This window comes from Ammodytes marinus (genome assembly GCF_949987685.1).
Source record: "Ammodytes marinus genome assembly, chromosome: 13".
NCBI lineage: Eukaryota > Metazoa > Chordata > Actinopteri > Uranoscopiformes > Ammodytidae > Ammodytes > Ammodytes marinus.
The window spans coordinates 24615508-24632690 of NC_137217.1; the positions used below are offsets into that span (position 1 = coordinate 24615508).

At 42.0% G+C, this 17183-nt stretch overlaps 1 protein-coding gene across 1 annotated transcript; it reads left to right on the top strand.

Moving 5' to 3' along the window:
- The first annotated feature begins 2584 nt into the window (after window positions 1–2584).
- On the top strand, window positions 2585–15460 carry eva1ba (eva-1 homolog Ba (C. elegans)). The gene is made up of 4 exons (XM_080040025.1): window positions 2585–2921; window positions 12337–12478; window positions 13976–14070; window positions 14313–15460. The coding sequence occupies exons 3-4, from the start codon at window positions 14004–14006 to the stop codon at window positions 14744–14746; spliced, it is 501 nt and encodes a 166-aa protein (XP_079896151.1). The 5' UTR covers window positions 2585–2921; window positions 12337–12478; window positions 13976–14003; the 3' UTR covers window positions 14747–15460.
- The last annotated feature ends 1723 nt before the right edge of the window (window positions 15461–17183 follow it).

Consider the following 17183-nt stretch of genomic DNA (forward strand, 5'->3'; position numbering starts at 1 on the left):
TAGATAGTTTTTGTTCCTATGAAACCTGTTTGGAGTCTATGGCCTGGCTTCACCCCGGCAGCTTTTCTGAACGTGTGCTATCTTGTTAACCCACCCCCCCATAATACACACACACATACACACACGCACACACACACACACGCATGCACACACACACGCACACACGCACACACACACACACCCACACACACACACACACACACACACACACACCTCTGCTAGTTGTTTCATCCTTTCGCACACCTGCAGACAGACCCTCCTCAATCATAATTTCCACCTCCGTTAAAGCTTATCATGATATAGGCCTACCTACCGTGGCTTTACATCTTACACTGGCAACCACCAGAAAAAAAGTCTTCCATTGAAAGCGTGCGTGCCCTGTTATTAGACCACACTCATTTTTCTTCAAGGCTTGTATTTGCTTTCTTCTTCTTCTTCTTCTGCTTCTTCTTCTTCTTCTTCTTCTTCTTCTTCTTCTTCTTCTTCTTCTTCTTCTTCTTCTTCTTCTTCTTCTTCTTCTTCTTCTTCTTCCTCTCCATATCCTTCCATTGGTTTATCCCTACGCTACCCAGCCTCCTCAGACCTCTGCTGGAGTATAAATCAGCCCCAGGGACAGGTGGACATCTGCCAGCCATGAGGAGATCCAGCCAGGAATTTGATCGCTTGGTGCAGCCCAGAGAAACATTTTATTCCTGGCACTAGGGACTTATTTAAGCTTTTTTCTCTCTCAAACCCACTGCTCTCCAACCCCTGCACCTCATCTTCTTCATTGATAGAGTTGACAGGGAGGGATATTGGAGAGATGCCTCCTGCTTTCCTTAAATACTTTGTTTGCATCCAGGATTTTATTCAATAGGGGGATAGGGAAAAGCAGAAACTTGAGAAAGAGGCAGTAGGAGGACGGGTGCTTGATTTTAAGTGATGAGCCTTAAAAAGCCCTATGCAATTTTAAACTGAACGGAGACGATCATAAGGTTTGTATAGTCGCTCATACACAGGCTTGCTCAGTTTACCAAGCGGGTTGATGAGTGTGGGATGGGGACCAAATGTTCTCTTTCAAGCCCTCAGCAGAAAGCACAAGAAGAGCTCTGCTGTCCACTTGGAAGAATAAAATGAACCGTTTCCAATTTTTCCCATGAAGAATAAGGGTCACGCAGCACACTAATGAAAAATGTCACCATGCCCTGCCCAGCGTATATATGGCTTTAATAGACTTTGGTCAAAACGTATCATGGTGGCCACAAAGATTAACACCTGAGCCAACTGAGATGGTACATGGCTCTTGATATGACAAGAACTAGAGAGTGTGCTTCTGAGTGTATGTTGTGGACAAAAATGGATGTGACGTACAGTATAGCGCTGTTGTCAGCATTGCCTCATTTGCGTGCTCGATCGCTGATGCAATCTACCAGATTTTTTTTCTTCTCATGTAGCTGGCAGCTGTAAGCAATTAGTATGTCAACTCCCTCAGCATGGGAGAGGACATATTATTGTGATTACATGTTTACCATGTTTTGTGTGGGGCCTTTTTTCACCAAAGCCATATACGGTACTAGGCTATAGCCTTCTCATTACAGCTGCACACTGCAGCTCTGCGAGGAGCGTGACTCCAGTAATACGCTGCAAACTTTCAATAGATTTCTGAACTGACATATTAAGCACCGTACAAATGGAGACTCTTATTCAGAGTGCTGGCAGCATCAGACCACCATTGACGTATACAGCAGTACATTTGCCACTTCAGACATAATGGGGACCATCTCTAACACTTTCTGTCAGCACGTTGTAGATTATATTGCGCAAACACATTTAGAGATTACTTACTTTCAGTGACTTTGATTTCCATTCACACCCAACAAAAGCAGAAATACATGTACTTTTAAATTTACAAAATTTAAAATTGCCAATTTTAAAGGAATAGGTCGACATTTTAAGATATATGCTTCTTCTTTTTCTTGCCAGGAGTTGTAGGGAAATATCAATAGCGATTTCACATCTGTCCAGTAAATATAGGGCCACAGCCAGCAGCCAATTATACTAGCTTAGCAGAAAGATTCTTTCCAGTCTGTTTGATGCCAACTGGCTGCTGGCACAAGCTTCAAATTTGCAATACTGCTCTCGAAAACAAATAAGTGTTAATAATGAGCTCTTCCTTTAAGACTTATAAAGTAGCAAACACAACACTGGCACATCGGTTAACCGTACAGTTTCTTCAGTGTTGTTTCCCTGTCACACTGAACTGTGCATGGAAAAACTTGAGTTAATTTGTCTGGAGTTGCTTTCTGCCTGTTTCCTTAACAACAGAGGGCAACCCACCCCACTTACACCACACCACACCACACACACACACACACACACACACACACACACACACACACACACACACACACACACACACACACACACACACACACACACACACACACACACACACACAGCCATTGCTTTCCTCCCTCCCCTCTTCCCAGAGCGTGCCCTTTTTAGGCTGTTCCTCCTTTTTTCTCCCATTTGAAAAGGCGGATAGTATGACAGCTTTTCCTGCCTCTCGTGGATTGGAGCCGGGGGAGAGAGAAAACTCTGTTACTCGCTTCGTCTCCAACTTTGAGAGGAAGTTACCACCTCTTCCCCAGACTCTACACACACACACACACACACACACACACACACACACACACACACACATACACATACACATACACACGCTCAGTCAGACACACACGCTCTTCGGGACTTGACCACAGCAGCAACAGCAACAGCTACAGCAGCAGCAGGGAATCAACTGAGTCAGTCAGGACTGCTTGTAATGCTGTGTTTATTTAAAGAAATTTGGAGGGAAAGAAGACTAAAGTTTTGCAGTTTACCTGAAGCTTTCTATGTGGACTGAACAGTGAGAGAGGGAGATTTCTTGTCATCCTAGACCGGTGAGTTTGACAGTTTATTTCAGTGCATGTACAGTGGGCTACCATAGAAACACCAGTCAACCACAGCTGTTCTGTCACTCAACTTGTACATTGAATTAGGTTTTCTGTAGTTGAAAGTCTGCAGTTGTAATGCTCTGTATCTCCTGCAAGCTGAAATGTTAGTTTGGCAGGCTTGTTTGGAGGTAGGTTTGTTTTGGGAAAACATCCATGCGCCATAAAGTTTGATGTCTGCTTTCTATCACAGCAGCTGTAGTAAGTTTTTACTTCACATGACATATGGTTTCCTTATGGGATTGTTTATATTTTGCTAAGCTGTGGTTGAATAGTGCAGAGAAGTGAATGAATTTAGAGTAAACACCTTGATAAAGCGCCTTAACCCATGTTGACTTTTTCTTTACAATAATCACCATATAATTTTACTGTATGGCATTATGTTTTTGTCATGATCAGTCCTGGACTAAGCTTATAATAACCGCATCCACCCAAGCAGTGTCAATGCATTGTATTGAGACCTGCTAGAAGTTTGTGTGTTTTTTTAGCATGTATTCCATGAACTGCTGCCAAAGAGGAGCTGATGCAGCATTTATAGTTGAGACAGGACAGGAGAGCCCGGGTATGGCTTTCCTGTGCAGCTGCACATTATTGGCTAACCTTGTGGTGATGTATTAGTTGTCACCTTGCTACAATCAAAGCAAACATCCTGTCCCCTTCTGTATTTTATTGCAAGCCCAGAATGAGCAGACGCCCATCATTCAGGGACAACTGAGATGGGAGATATTACGGGATGCCAAAATAAGGCAGCGATGCATGAAAAGTGCATACATGGTGCACATTTTCATTGACACTTTTATGTTTTTTAGTAGTTTGTCTTGCTATTTAACATGATGTGAGCTCATATAAACACTCAGGCAGAGCAGCAGTTAGCCATAAGTTTCCCCTCCAAAGGCTGTTTTTCTTTCTCCACTGGACATTTGTGGTCAGCACCTCTTATCAAGGGAGAAAGGGAGGGAGGTGATTGGAGGAGGCCGGAGAGGGCAGGGCTGCTCTCAGAGGTCTCCTTTAATTAACACTATAGTAGAGTGGGCTGGCAACACTTTTTGACTGTGCCTCCTCCAGTCAATCAGATAACCTTTCATAGGATAAGTGTGATTGCTTAGTTAAGTAACTCCTTGAAGGCTGGCTGGGATGGGTTGACTGCTGTATGACCTCTCCGAGCTATTCAATCCAGCAGATTTCCCTTCTTCCCTAAAACCCCTGTTAGTCACTTATCAGTGGGCCTGTCATATCCGACCTGAGGATGGTTGTTAACTTACTCTATTTACCCCAGAGGTCAGCGGTCAGGCTCTGATATGGACTCCCAGGGTACCAATCTGTTTGCAGCGGAGATACAAATAGTTTCACCATAAACAAAGCTGAGATAAATCAAGAGGTTAGACGCCCGCGAGCCTCACAAGAAATAAACATGACCACTTGCGAGAAAGGGGGGTACAATTTGTTCTTTTAAATTGTTGTTCTTATTGTTAATTACAATAATGATAAGCAATACATATCCCCTTAAAGCGATAAAACAGAGCATGTGATGATATATTCGATATTGTGGAAAGCCCAAAGCAACTGCATAGACACTGATTTTGGCTGATTTTGGCAGGTTTACAAATGAGCCTAATTCTATATTTGTGTCTTAAAAATACTTTGTTGTCACAAAATGGACCCACTGGAAGCTCTCCTAGTCGAGTACCATCGCATTAACAATTAGGGTCATTTGCAATTAAAGTGTAAGATTTTAATGTATATCCACACCAGTATAATTTGTCTTCATGTTTGAGTATTACTCGGACAGGCAGGAAAAACCTTCTGTGTTGTAGCCCTGTGCAGAAATCAGGACATTTCTAACTGATTAAACGGAAAAGCTTCAACACACTTAAATTAAAATAAGTTATGATTTAATTGTCAAGCTATTCCTGCAAACATGTTTACTCATGTTTTCCAAACTAAGTACACTTTGCATTACCTACAGTTCATGAACAACCATTTGCAAAACTGTATCCCCCAGTGGCTACCTTGCATACCCCAGCAAACTTTATCGGGCAGAAAATAATCACAACTGTTTCCCCTAAATCACTCCAACCTTAGCTGACCTTTGACAACAGAGATGAATAAGCAACCTGAAAGAAACCCTAAATATCCATTATAAAAACATGGTGATGTATTAATGTATGAAGATCTGAAATGCTCTGATAATTCAATGCATGGTGCATATTTAAGCAATGACATGGAGCCTTAGTGTCACCCACATCAGCTGATCACCGTTACCATAAAAGTTGTCCATACAAACACTGTTATTTACTAGTACTGTGCACTGACAACTGACAATACAGTAAATCCCTATGTTATTTGATCAAAGGTGGCTTATTAGCTGTTAGTTTAAACATATAAAAGATATGTTTATATACAAATATTTCTATATTACTTTCTCATCCTGTGTTTTTTTTTTCTTTAGGACAAAGTGTCTTAAAACACAGTGTATTTGCGCATGCCCTTTTAAAACCTTCATAAAAATATATACTCTTATGGTCATGAGATGGTAAGGTTTACAGATAGCGGAAGGTTTACTGATGTGGTCTTGTTCACGGACTGATTGTTCGAATATGAATGGTGACATTAGGAATAGACCTACTTGAAGATATTAACGACAAAAACGAAAGTTCTGCTTACTAATCTCAATTACATTAAGTAACCAAGAGGATATTTCAGATGTATGGTGTGTCATACACTGTGAGCTTAGCAAAAGCTCCCATCAACCACTGATGTCTTACAGGGCTCAAGGCTTATTCCTAGAGCTTCACTGGTCAAGACGCTCCCCTGTTTTGGCTCAAGCAGATGTTTGACATGTTAAATCCAAGGGGCCTAAGCTTAGACTCTTATCTCGGAGAGGGGAACAAACACACACACACACACACACACACACACACACACACACACACACACACACACACACACACACACACACACACACACACACACACTCTCACACAAAAAGCACTTGAACAGCCTAGAACCAACTCAACAACAGATATCTTGTTTTGCTGTTACAAACAATATTAGGAAAGTAAAGTTGAACAAAGATTAATCCATCACAGTCTGGAGGCATATAGCACTGACATCTCTTGGGCTGTAGGCTGGTTTTCTCTCCAATTCCTCTGCACCACAACCTAACAACTGTCACATTACATTTCTTTCCCATGTCAAAAACAGCAAACAACGCATACATTTTTTCATCTTCATACAATGTTGTTGAATGTACTCTGAAAATAAGATGCCACTGTTGATGTTTTTGGTAACTTATAGCTCAGTATAAGTTTTAGAGTATATTGGCTTCTCTAATCTGTTTTCTAAATAGCTGAGAATTGGCACCAGCCTTCACTTTTACCAACTAGACCAATGCAGTTCTTTTCCCGACCACTTTTCTGAACACCCAAAACCCTCATGGAGACACACCGTGTTCATGAGCAGAATAGATTAAATGCTACAGACCCATTCGCATAAAGGGCAAACACGTGTTTTGTGTCACAGAGTAATCCGTAGGGTTCCATGTAATTGATACAGTATGTGGTGTTGGCGTGTTGCTGGATGGTGGCCCTGATCAATGAGAAAGGGTGAGATCATGGCTCTATTTTTAGAGCTTCGAGTCAAGGATGATCTAAAGCCCATTGTACTTTTAGAGACTTATAGAGGAATGTTCATATCAATCAATCTCAACATACATTAACAAACACAGACAACCAGTAACTGTCAGCACACTGACGCACACTCTACGCATACAAATAAACCCTGTCAGTAAATATACAGACACGGCTGTGGTTTCACTGTGGCTTCCTGTTGCCATGAGCACTGCTTGATTTGCTTGATTGCTACCGTGATAATGGCAGAATGAAGATGGTTCATGGGATATCTCCTCTTAATTTACATAGCAAAGCATTCTGACTTTGCCTCACATCAGGAACACATCTGGATTCTATTAACCACTTGCCCTAACCCCCGAGCTCAGTCCCCATATCTCCATTACCGTCCTATAACCTGCCATAGCCTATAGAATGTGGTCTTCGCAGGACAAGCAGTGCACTGTGGTCCACTGTTTTATGACATGAGGATACACAGGAATGCATTGGGGCAACGATTGCAGTTCCCGCGAGCCAAGCTGGCGTCATGTTGGCATAGTGAGTCATGTAAGATCTACAACCCTACCCTTGTTGAAGAGTGCAGTGTCTAAACTTTGAAAGAAACTTGTCGGCAATGCCTTGATTCTGTGTTTACTCCTGGAAAGTTTTTTTTTGTCCTTGAAAGCAAACCTGTTTTTCATTGAGTCTATATATGTCAAATCAAGTACTTGCCCAAAACCAAATACATCAACGCACAAGAAAAAGAAACAAAGCTCTCTTTCAGCTCTACCTCAAACACTTCATCATATTCAAGAAGTTTGGATAAGATCAAATGGCCTAATGGGACAAAAAATGTTTGAATGCTGCACAAATAATATGGGTTTAAATCAGAATGTATTTACGTAAAGGCCCACTCAAGGGGAAACTCAATAAAAGTTAGGCAAGGAATCACTTTGCGTTCTCCGAAGCAGTTACTCTCTGCATTTGGCAGCAGATTGCAGTTTGGACTAGGGTAAATTTTGATTTAAAATGTTTATTTTTATACCTATGAGTGATGTGGTGTGTGTTTTTTTTTAACATCGGGATGATTTAGTGTCTCTCACACTAAAGTCTCTCAAACTAAAGGCCATCACATGCTGTCGCCGAAGTTCTTTGGGAGCAATTTAGACAATTTTAGAACCAATCCTCAGGTCGATATCCCATTGTTGACATGAAAAACAGCGGTTGACGTAACTCTCTCGCTGGCTCGTTCTGTCTTGTCCTGATTGGCAAAGTCCCAGAGTTCCATGACAACTGAGCAAACTCCCTCTGTTGAAGAAGACAGTGTGATATAATCGAAAGCTCAGTCAGTGATCTCGCTTTGAGACTATTTTTACAATTTATTTTTCCTAAGTCAAGATCGATCATTCCTCAATTACTTCAGGCATTTGAAACAGGCAGGGGTCTCTAAATCACTAAATTTCTTGGATGTTCAGACAATGTTCTGGCCTTTTTCTTTCAAAAACCCATATGCGGTTGTTTGAAAATATTTTAGTCCATCGTATTGTCAGTGACATATTGTGTCTTAATGATCCAGCACACGAACAGAATGAAACCAACTATACAAATATTTGCCAACGCTCTTTCGACCAAGGTCTGCTCGAGGTCAGTGTTACGTGGTGCTCCACGTCTCACCGTCCTGATGGAAACCACATGCCTGTCCTGTGTCCAAATGCAACAGTTTTCTTCTCAGTCAGATACTGTGTGGCGGGATTTGACAAAGGGGAAGAAGCACTAACAGTTAGCACAGCTGGAAACCCAAGATCTTGATGTCAAGGGGAACTGGTGAAGAAATGCAACCTTGCTTACTCCAGAAATGTCCTCTGCAACCCTCTTGGATGTGTAGAAAGCTCGCTGCGGCTTCCACAACAGAATTAGCTTCACCCTGTGGACCTTTGTGAATGCTTCCACAGACATTGCGAACAAGGATCACGGTTTGGACAATGTTTCTGTTTACCGGATGGAGAGTAATCGTCTTCACCTCTGTGGCTTTGGGGAGAGCTTGAAGTTCCATTATGTTTTTAGAACTTGGAGACGTTTTTCTTTGTTTTCCTGGCGTGATTACAGGTGTGTGTGTGTGTGTGTGTGTGTGTGTGTGTGTGTGTGTGTGTGTGTGTGTGTGTGTGTGTGTGTGTGTGTGTGTGTGTGATGAATGGCTTGAGGAGACTTACCAATGTTACTTTTGTGATACAGTTTCCTATTCTTTGGCAGTTTGAAGATTGCTGTCAACTAAAATATTTTTTTTAGAATAACTAAGCCAAAGCACAGATTTGACTGTAAATGTATTTCAGGGAAACAGCTTCAGAATGTGCTGCGCAAGCTGGAAATGGTGCATAAATTACCCAGATTGGTTTGTTTGATGCTCTGCATCATTAAGCCTGGTCTGATTTGTTTTCAGTAGCAGCCACTGAATAGAAGCAGGAACTTTTTAATGCACATAATCAAGAGCAAAGATGCTATCAGTTGCCATAAATTCCAATGGCAGCTTATGTGATTTCCCTTATTTGAAAAACAAATTAAATGTGATTAAATTCAAATCAGGCAGGTTTTCAGTATGTGCAGCTTTGTCCAATCCTTTGTGCCAGGAACTGTTGCGGCTGCACAGACATTCAAAGTATTAAAAATATTTCTCTCCCCCTGCGGTTCGGCGTGTGTCATTACAATGAAGAAATATCTCTGATATGATCCCTTGTGTTACTCGACCCTTTCATATTCTGTGTATCAAATGCTTGACTCCCTGCATATATTTCACTGAAGGGCTCGTGACTATTTGATTTCTTCATCGTGGAAGAGGAGCTTCGTGGTTGGATGGTTCATGAAATAAGGATAGCTGGTGATGTATCCAAGAAAAAGTTCTTATTCTGTGACAAACGTTTGCTTTGGAGGTCTGCCACTGTAAACAGTCAGCTGATAAATCATGCAGTCGACATCTGTGTGCTACAGTATACAGCTCAGTCATTCTGTCTTAACAAACTAATCTTAGACAGTGGCAGAGATGCTGAAGAAAGGCATTGACCGGGACGTTGTCTGTGCGGAAAGGGACAAACAGCCTTGTAGGAAGGAAGGACCATTGTGGTTATCTGCGTGTGGATGACAACAAAAATATCCCACTACGTGACAGTTAGGAGTTTTTTCTTCGACTCAGCTCCTCCGTCCAAACCAAAACAAACAATGCTCAGCCCAAAATAGTGTTTGACCTCTTGTCTGAGGGCTACTGTACATAACCACACCATACTGTGTTTATGCTGGCTTCAGTCGGTGCACAACTTTCTGCTGTGGCCTTACATAAATAACTCATCGCTGATTGACAGATTTAGGGGAAGAATCGTTTGAGCTTGGTGCAACCTTTATTATTTTGTTACTGGGATTATATTCTGTTTTGATTTAATATGCCATAAAGCCATGCTGACAAATGCTTCCCCACACAGTTAAAAGCCATGTTAAGACAGTTTAAATGATTATTTGATAGTCAGCAGCGTGCAAAGGACTCAGGAAGAGGATGCCCGAGTGTTAGACCTCAGGATGTGAGGCCAGGAAAGAGCAAATGATAAGCTATCAGCACCAAAAATAGGACTAAACATTAACGTCAGGGGAGATCTATTGTGACACAATGACACACGCTGCCACAGGTTTGGCAAGATGATTGGATTCATTTATTTTAGCAGCCATATCTTTTGTCTTATGCACTTGCCTATTTATTTGTGATCATTATTTGTTACTTCATGCTGAAAAGCAGAGGAACTCTTGCATTAAAAGGTATACATTACCAGTCCCAAGAGAACTGCATTGAAAAACAGTATATTTATACATTTGCCACTCAAAACAACCATATGGTGTCCCGATTCTTGAGATATTCTCACAACGGTTGGTGTGAATGCTCCCACCATTCAGCACTTCCCAAAAGTTGCAGTTAAGAGTGTGAAAAGTGGAAAGCGTCGCATGTGTGTTTGTTTATTCAGGGTGAATGGCCGTCCTGGTACTAACCAAATTGTCCAAATTACTAACTATCATTTGAAGTTTTTTTGCTGTTGTGATTTCTTTTTCACTAATCTGTCATGGTTAGCATCAATATTTGATTGCATCAAGAGCCATGATTTCAGCACTGTTGTTTTCTTTCATAATAATGCAAGTTACTGTTTTGGAAGTTTGGGAAACATATGATGAGATAGAAATTAAACATCAAATCGGTAATGCATGACTCCTTTGTTATGATGAAGGTCTTGTTTTCATTAGAGTAACAACCCAGCAACGTCTGCAAAATAAAAGAAAATTGGGTCACTTGGAGAAAATGACTGGATGAAGTTGAGTCATGGGATAGCACATAGCTGAACTGGAGGGGGTCTGTTAATAATTTCCTTCTTGGGGTAAAACAAAAACACAACAGAACAACAGGGCAGGATAATTGCTGTTTGGATAGGCTTTAAACAGGTCTCCAGTTGTCATTAACCACCAGCAGCAGATGCCTGAGTCCTGATGAAGCTCAGGTTTACTGCATTCCTGTGTGAGAAGAGGCCAGTAACTGTACTGTTAGGTGTCCCATATTAGCGTTGACCTTGGCTCCAAGAAGGACTGTAGTCATTGGAGCCATTCGCTTTATTACCCTTGAGACAAAAACAAAATATCTCATTGAAAGCCCATATATTCTTCAGCTCTGCTTGGATAATGATGAATAGATTCCATTAGGTGGGGAGGGGACTGGGCTCTGCGGGAGGGAGGAGATGAACTTGTTCATAATTGAAAAGAGAGGAAGGAAGCTCGACAGGAAGACAAGCACGTAGGTCCATCCATAAGACAAAAGGCCCATCGGGTTGGCCTGGAAAAAGCTATGTTGTCATAGTGAGCGCTCTGTCACTCTTAGCCCCCGAGCGCTGTCTCAGTCAGGCGCTCTGTAGTGTACATAGGATCTGCCAAGAGTCAGCAAGATCAGAATCTGCCCGGTAAAGCACAGAGGCTCTGCTAAACCAACTGCAGCTGGCAGAGAGAAGCCTTTTTTCCTGAACAGGGCTACAAGTTAGAAAACTTTACAGCGCAGCATTTTTCACTGGCACATTTTTCTAACTCCCACCTGGCATGTGAAGCACCAAACCCCCCAGCAAGAAATAAGAGTTTTCTTATAATACGTCCATGCTTTTTATTGAGTCAAGGAAAGTGATTCGGGGGTTCTTGTTGAAGGATTTTTGATAATTCGTTTTTGAGCTAGAGACTTGAAGTGTAGCAATACAACTTAATAATGTATCACATTAACATAACCTTAGCCTAAGTTTAAATGTTAACTTCCCCTCATTCTGCGTTCCTCCTGCAAAGAGTTGTATTGTTTTAACTGAAATTTTCATTCTACTATTAAAACCTATAAAATCCCTTAAAATGTTAAGATATTATTATCTTTGCTTAGTCATACTGCGATATATACTTGGACATTTTTGTATTTTTGCAGTTGGTGTATTTCACCCTGTTTGAACTCAAGACAGAACAGTTTAACCACTGAAAAATGCAAAGCCTGGCTCTAGTCTCTTGCTGGACCGTGTATCCAGCAGTAGGCCTGTCGTTGTTTGCATTGTAGTCGCCTCAGTGAGTTTGGTTCTAATGTGGCCTGACGTGTGTGTGTGTGTGTGTGTGTGTGTGTGTGTGTGTGTGTGTGTGTGTGTGTGTGTGTGTGTGTGTGTGTGTGTGTGTGTGTGTGTGTGTGTGTGTGTGTGTGTTTGCTCTTGTCTGTTTAGCCTGAGGACCAAAGATCACAGGGCCTGATCCAACAGTGAGGGAGAGACAGAGAGAGGAGCGTCATCATTTTGCATCTATTCCCAAACTCGTCGTTACACAATGAGCTGGGACTGAGGACGGACTGCCAAGATTTATTTAGTGGTAAGTTTTACACTCTATCCTTACTTTCTTTTTACTTCTGATATTAACAGGAAAATGTTTGTTATATTTTGAAGTTTGTCGGTCGGCAAAATTACAGATGGTTTTCACATGTGTGGTTTTTATTCTTGTGTTTTACTGAGACCTGAGTCAACAAATAAGCACAAATAGCCCATCAATCATTGAGGTATTCAAATCATGATAAAAATCTGGCTCAAGGGGGGTTATCATTGGGTACAATTTTGAGGTAAAAGCAAACACAAACATGTGGCCTGTGCAATTTGAGGAGATCCATATGATCCATGTGCAGGCAAAATGACATGTGGTTTGACTTAGAGAGAGCAGCGCACACACAGGTTAGAGTGAGCGGCTTCGGTGTTCGTCATAATTTCGCATGGACAGAATGTTTTTTTCCACAGCCGGCCACAACACGAAGCACATGTTTGAAAAGGGCAATGGTGCTGCTGACATTAGTTGGATAGGATTAAAATGCTCCTCCTTTCATTTTGAAGTGGTCTCTCCTCTGCCATCAACACTCAGTTAGTTAGTGGTGCAACACCATGATGTCATCATCAAGCCAGGGAGGTGGAAATTGTTCACAAAATGGCAAAGTGGAGGAGAAAAGCCAGACTCAGCAGGATTGGGCCACAGGGTGGAGGATGAGGAGAGTCGGGGAAGGTTGACAGAGGACACGACCCTGGTTCGCATGCAGGCAAAATCCAATAAATCATTTTTTTTGTTGATGAGAAACAGGCTTGTTTCTGCTGAAGACAAAGGCTACTGAGTGTGGAGGTAACATGGAGTTAACACAGGGGACTGGTTACAGATGATTGCTTAAAAATAAAAAGCAGACAGCTAAGAAGAATGAACATGAACTTGTCATATGTCTCATGTGGTGCGCTGCTCCACACGTTTTACTTTAAGAAAAAGTCCTAGGAGTCACGACTGAATGTAGGAACAGCCCAAACACAACAGAGCTCCTCAGAGCAATAGGGGAAAAAAACAAGGACAGTCACTTTAAATGTCAGGGACACAATGTCAACACGCACATAAGTCAACAACGCACTGGACTTCACCTCTGAGCCTGCACACATCGATCTGGGAATTCCATCAGAGAGGATGCAGTCCTTTGTGGCCACTTGATAAATTGACACTTGACCTTTCTTTCTAGAGGGCTGTCATGGTTCAGAGAGAATGTCAGAGTGCCATGTGCCAAATGCGTTATGATGATCCCAGTTGAAGCCAGTACTCTAGGAGGACATAGACAGAAGAGCTTTTGTTTGACACTTGGAGGCCTTGTCCCACCCACCCAAAGGCATGACGAAGACGTACCGTGGCCAGCAGTGGGTTTGAAATCCAGGCACTGCACAGAATGTGAAAGTGTAGGATGGGTGCTTGGGAAAAGATTGCGTCTGACTTTTAGCACTATGAAGAACATTTTGCGTTATACACACCAATGTTAGACCTAATATGGTGTGTTTTCTGTATGTGTTTGTTCAGGTGTGAAGAAAGAAAAGTCAACATCACCATGGATGTGAAGAAAAAAGAGATGGACCTCCTGAGCAATAGCATAGCTGCATATGCACATATCAAAGGTAAGTTACATTAGGCCAGCCACGCACGATACCTGCATCCATCTGATTTATTATTTCCTGCCAAAGGTGGTTTCCATATAAGCCTGTACAGGTATTTGCTGCACCCACACATGTACTTGTGTTATAGCACTACGTGTTTTTATATTGTTTGTATGTGAAATAAACTAAACTAAACCAAAAAAACATATCCAGTAACTCTGTAGCTGACATCGTCCATTTCTGTCCTTTTTTCTCCCCCTAAGCCAACCCAGAGAGCTTCGGTCTTTACTTTGTGCTGGGAGTGTGTTTCGGCCTGGTGCTGACTCTCTGCCTGCTGGTCATCCGCATCTCCTGCAAGCCGCGGACCAACGTGGCGCCCTCCTCCACGCCCGAGAAGAAACACTTGAAGGACACCAGTGAGGAGGACGAGGAGAGTGAGGAAGATGAGGACGAGGATGGGGACGAAGGTGAAGCCGCGCCCGTCCTTTTGCCCAGCACGGAAATCCCTGTGGGGAATCACACCGGCCTTTCAGACGGGACACTGAGGAGTGTGAATGTGTTTACTTCAGCCGAGGAGCTGGAACGGGCACAGCGGCTGGAGGAGAGGGAACGGATAATACGAGAGATCTGGAGGAACGGCCAGCCCGATATCCTGGGGAGCGGAACGGGGACTATTGGAAGAGTGCACTACTACTAAAGATACACAAGGCTTCAAGGCGGAGAGACACTGTAGAGCTCTGTGAAGGACAGATGTAGACCTTTGAGTTGGGCCCCATGTCCCCTGAAGCCTATGAGACTCCAGAGCCTGTGTTAAGATACAATGCAATATCATGGAAACAGGATGAGAACGATGTGACACGTTGATAAGAAAATAACTTGGCTCTGACACAGCTGAACTATGTGATATTGCACTTACTATGTAGCAAATTGTTACTTTCCAACCGACTACATGAAATTAAAACTAAAAGGTGTCTTAAGATTATTCCATATGGAAAAGATGGACACTTGAAGTAATCAGCCTGTTAAATTGTAGGGCGCTTAATGACAAAAGAAAATGCACACAACAACTACGTTTATGTGAGTACTAAGGGAAGAATGAAAGCACACAATGTATGTACTGTATGTTGCAATGAAGATGATTTGTTTGCAATGAGTGCAATTATCCTCTATATGGGGGAGTTTTGTGGGAAACTCAGCTCTTGACATTTCTCCAGGAAAACACTATCAGACGTACTGTTAAAGGAAATTACATTGTTTAAACAAGCACATGTCAATCTATTTTTTTTTTGGGGGGGGGGGGGGTCTAATGTAAAGACAATACAATGTAGACAGTATAATGAAAAGACAATTTAAAATGAAGTCTTTAATTTTATGAGTACAGTACATTACATCTGTGTATGTGTTTTCAGGGATAATTCCACCAAAGGAAATGACAGAATTAAAGTATTAAACTGAAAGAATGTAGGCCTACTGTTGTTTTCTCTCCATAATGCTTGACTGTCATACAAATATAGCCTACAAACAGGGCTTGTTTTCTGTGCACCTCTGGGCCATGGATTTGTAATCAAAATAAAGATAGACAGCCTCATTTGCGATTAAGATTAATGGAAAGGTCACTCTTTGTAATTTTGTTATTATCTGCTCAGTATTTCCCCTTTAACTCTTAAAAAGCAGAGACAGCCAATGTTTTTACAAGGCTCTGGTGGAGTCAGACATTTAGGGTTGTAAAAGCAAGATTTTCTGATAACAAAGGGAATGAGAAAGCTTATTTAAAATGTGGGGGGGGCTAAATGCTACTTCAGGTAGGCCTATTTTATTCCTCTCTGTAGCGGCAGTAGCTTATATCAAGCATACCATGTGTGTGCAGGCGGTGAATTTAACCCGTCAACACTTGCTCACTCCTTTGCTGCTTCTCCTGCAAACTTGCCAGCTACAAGTCAACCTGTGTTAATATTAGGACGGTTGTACGTCCTAATAGTAACATTATCCTACAACGCCTATTTATTTACATAATTATTTCATTTTTAATATTGGCTTCATGAGAAACACAGCTTCACTTGAAGATGATCATCACATTTTCCTTCAGAAATGTGTGAACTGGTTTCATGTGACAGCTTGCTTCAGTATTCTGCTCTGCTTCTATAGTTTCATTGCTGCCTTTATTGTATCAATGGTAATCTGCTGCTGGTCACGGCTACATCACATTTCAGAAGAAGAGCCATATTGGGTTGCAAGATGGTATATTCCCTGATTGGAGGTGCTTTGTTTAGGAGTTGACACACAGGAACCAGTCCCAGCCCACACAAAGACAGTGCTCATTAGATACCACATAATAGCCGGTGTCAGGATATGTATCTAATGTGGTTTTGGGGGGAGTGTATTATCGTCCCTCCCAAAACTCTGTTGTCCTAACTTTGGTGCATGCATGCTCGCAGGGAGTGTTCGAGGACAGAGCTTAAAGATGGCCAATCTCCACTCGGTATTAACATAATAAATCAGTTCAAAGTGAGTGGACTGACTGAAATATTGTTTGGCTGCCGATGAAGACCTACAGAGCAGTGATGAATTGCCCACACATGGGTGAATGTTAGTACTGGACATTAGTCAATCTTTAGTGGTTTGGTGATTCAAAAGTTATGAAAGTGAGAATGCCTGGCATGTCAATAAAACCACACAGGCTAAGGGGAAAATATAGTTAATAATCAGTGTATGGCACGTGTCCACATTCTTATTGCTGGCCAACTTGGATCCAGAAACGTAAGTCTTACATCCTTGTGCTTTTGAGGCTGGTGTATAGCGCTGCTTGGACGAAGGTCTTGGTTGGAGATGGAGGCAGACCAAGAACATCCGCTGGAGTCATCCCTCAAAGTACAATCTGTGCTGAAGTATAGCAGACAGGATTCAGGTTTGCCTTGGAGCCTGCTCTGTTTTTAGATGGAGCCCACTCTGTTGAGGTCTTGGGAAAGCCTCTCATGTGGTCACAGGCTTTCAGAAATCACTGGCGTTGATGGTGTGGACTCTTTGAAGTAGCCATGTAATTATATTCGTACAAAGCTCTTGTAAATGTGTTCTACCTCCAAATACAATACCCCGAGTGTGTTCAACTAAATAGAACAACCATTCAACGTTTTGAA

Excerpts from the sequence above, each read along its gene's own strand:
- eva1ba (XM_080040025.1), top strand. The coding sequence starts at position 14,004 with ATGGATGTGAAGAAAAAAGAGATGGACCTCCTGAGCAATAGCATAGCT. Across the intron at positions 14,071-14,312 it reads TGCATATGCACATATCAAAG|CCAACCCAGAGAGCTTCGGT; the intron begins GTAAGTTACATT and ends TCTCCCCCTAAG.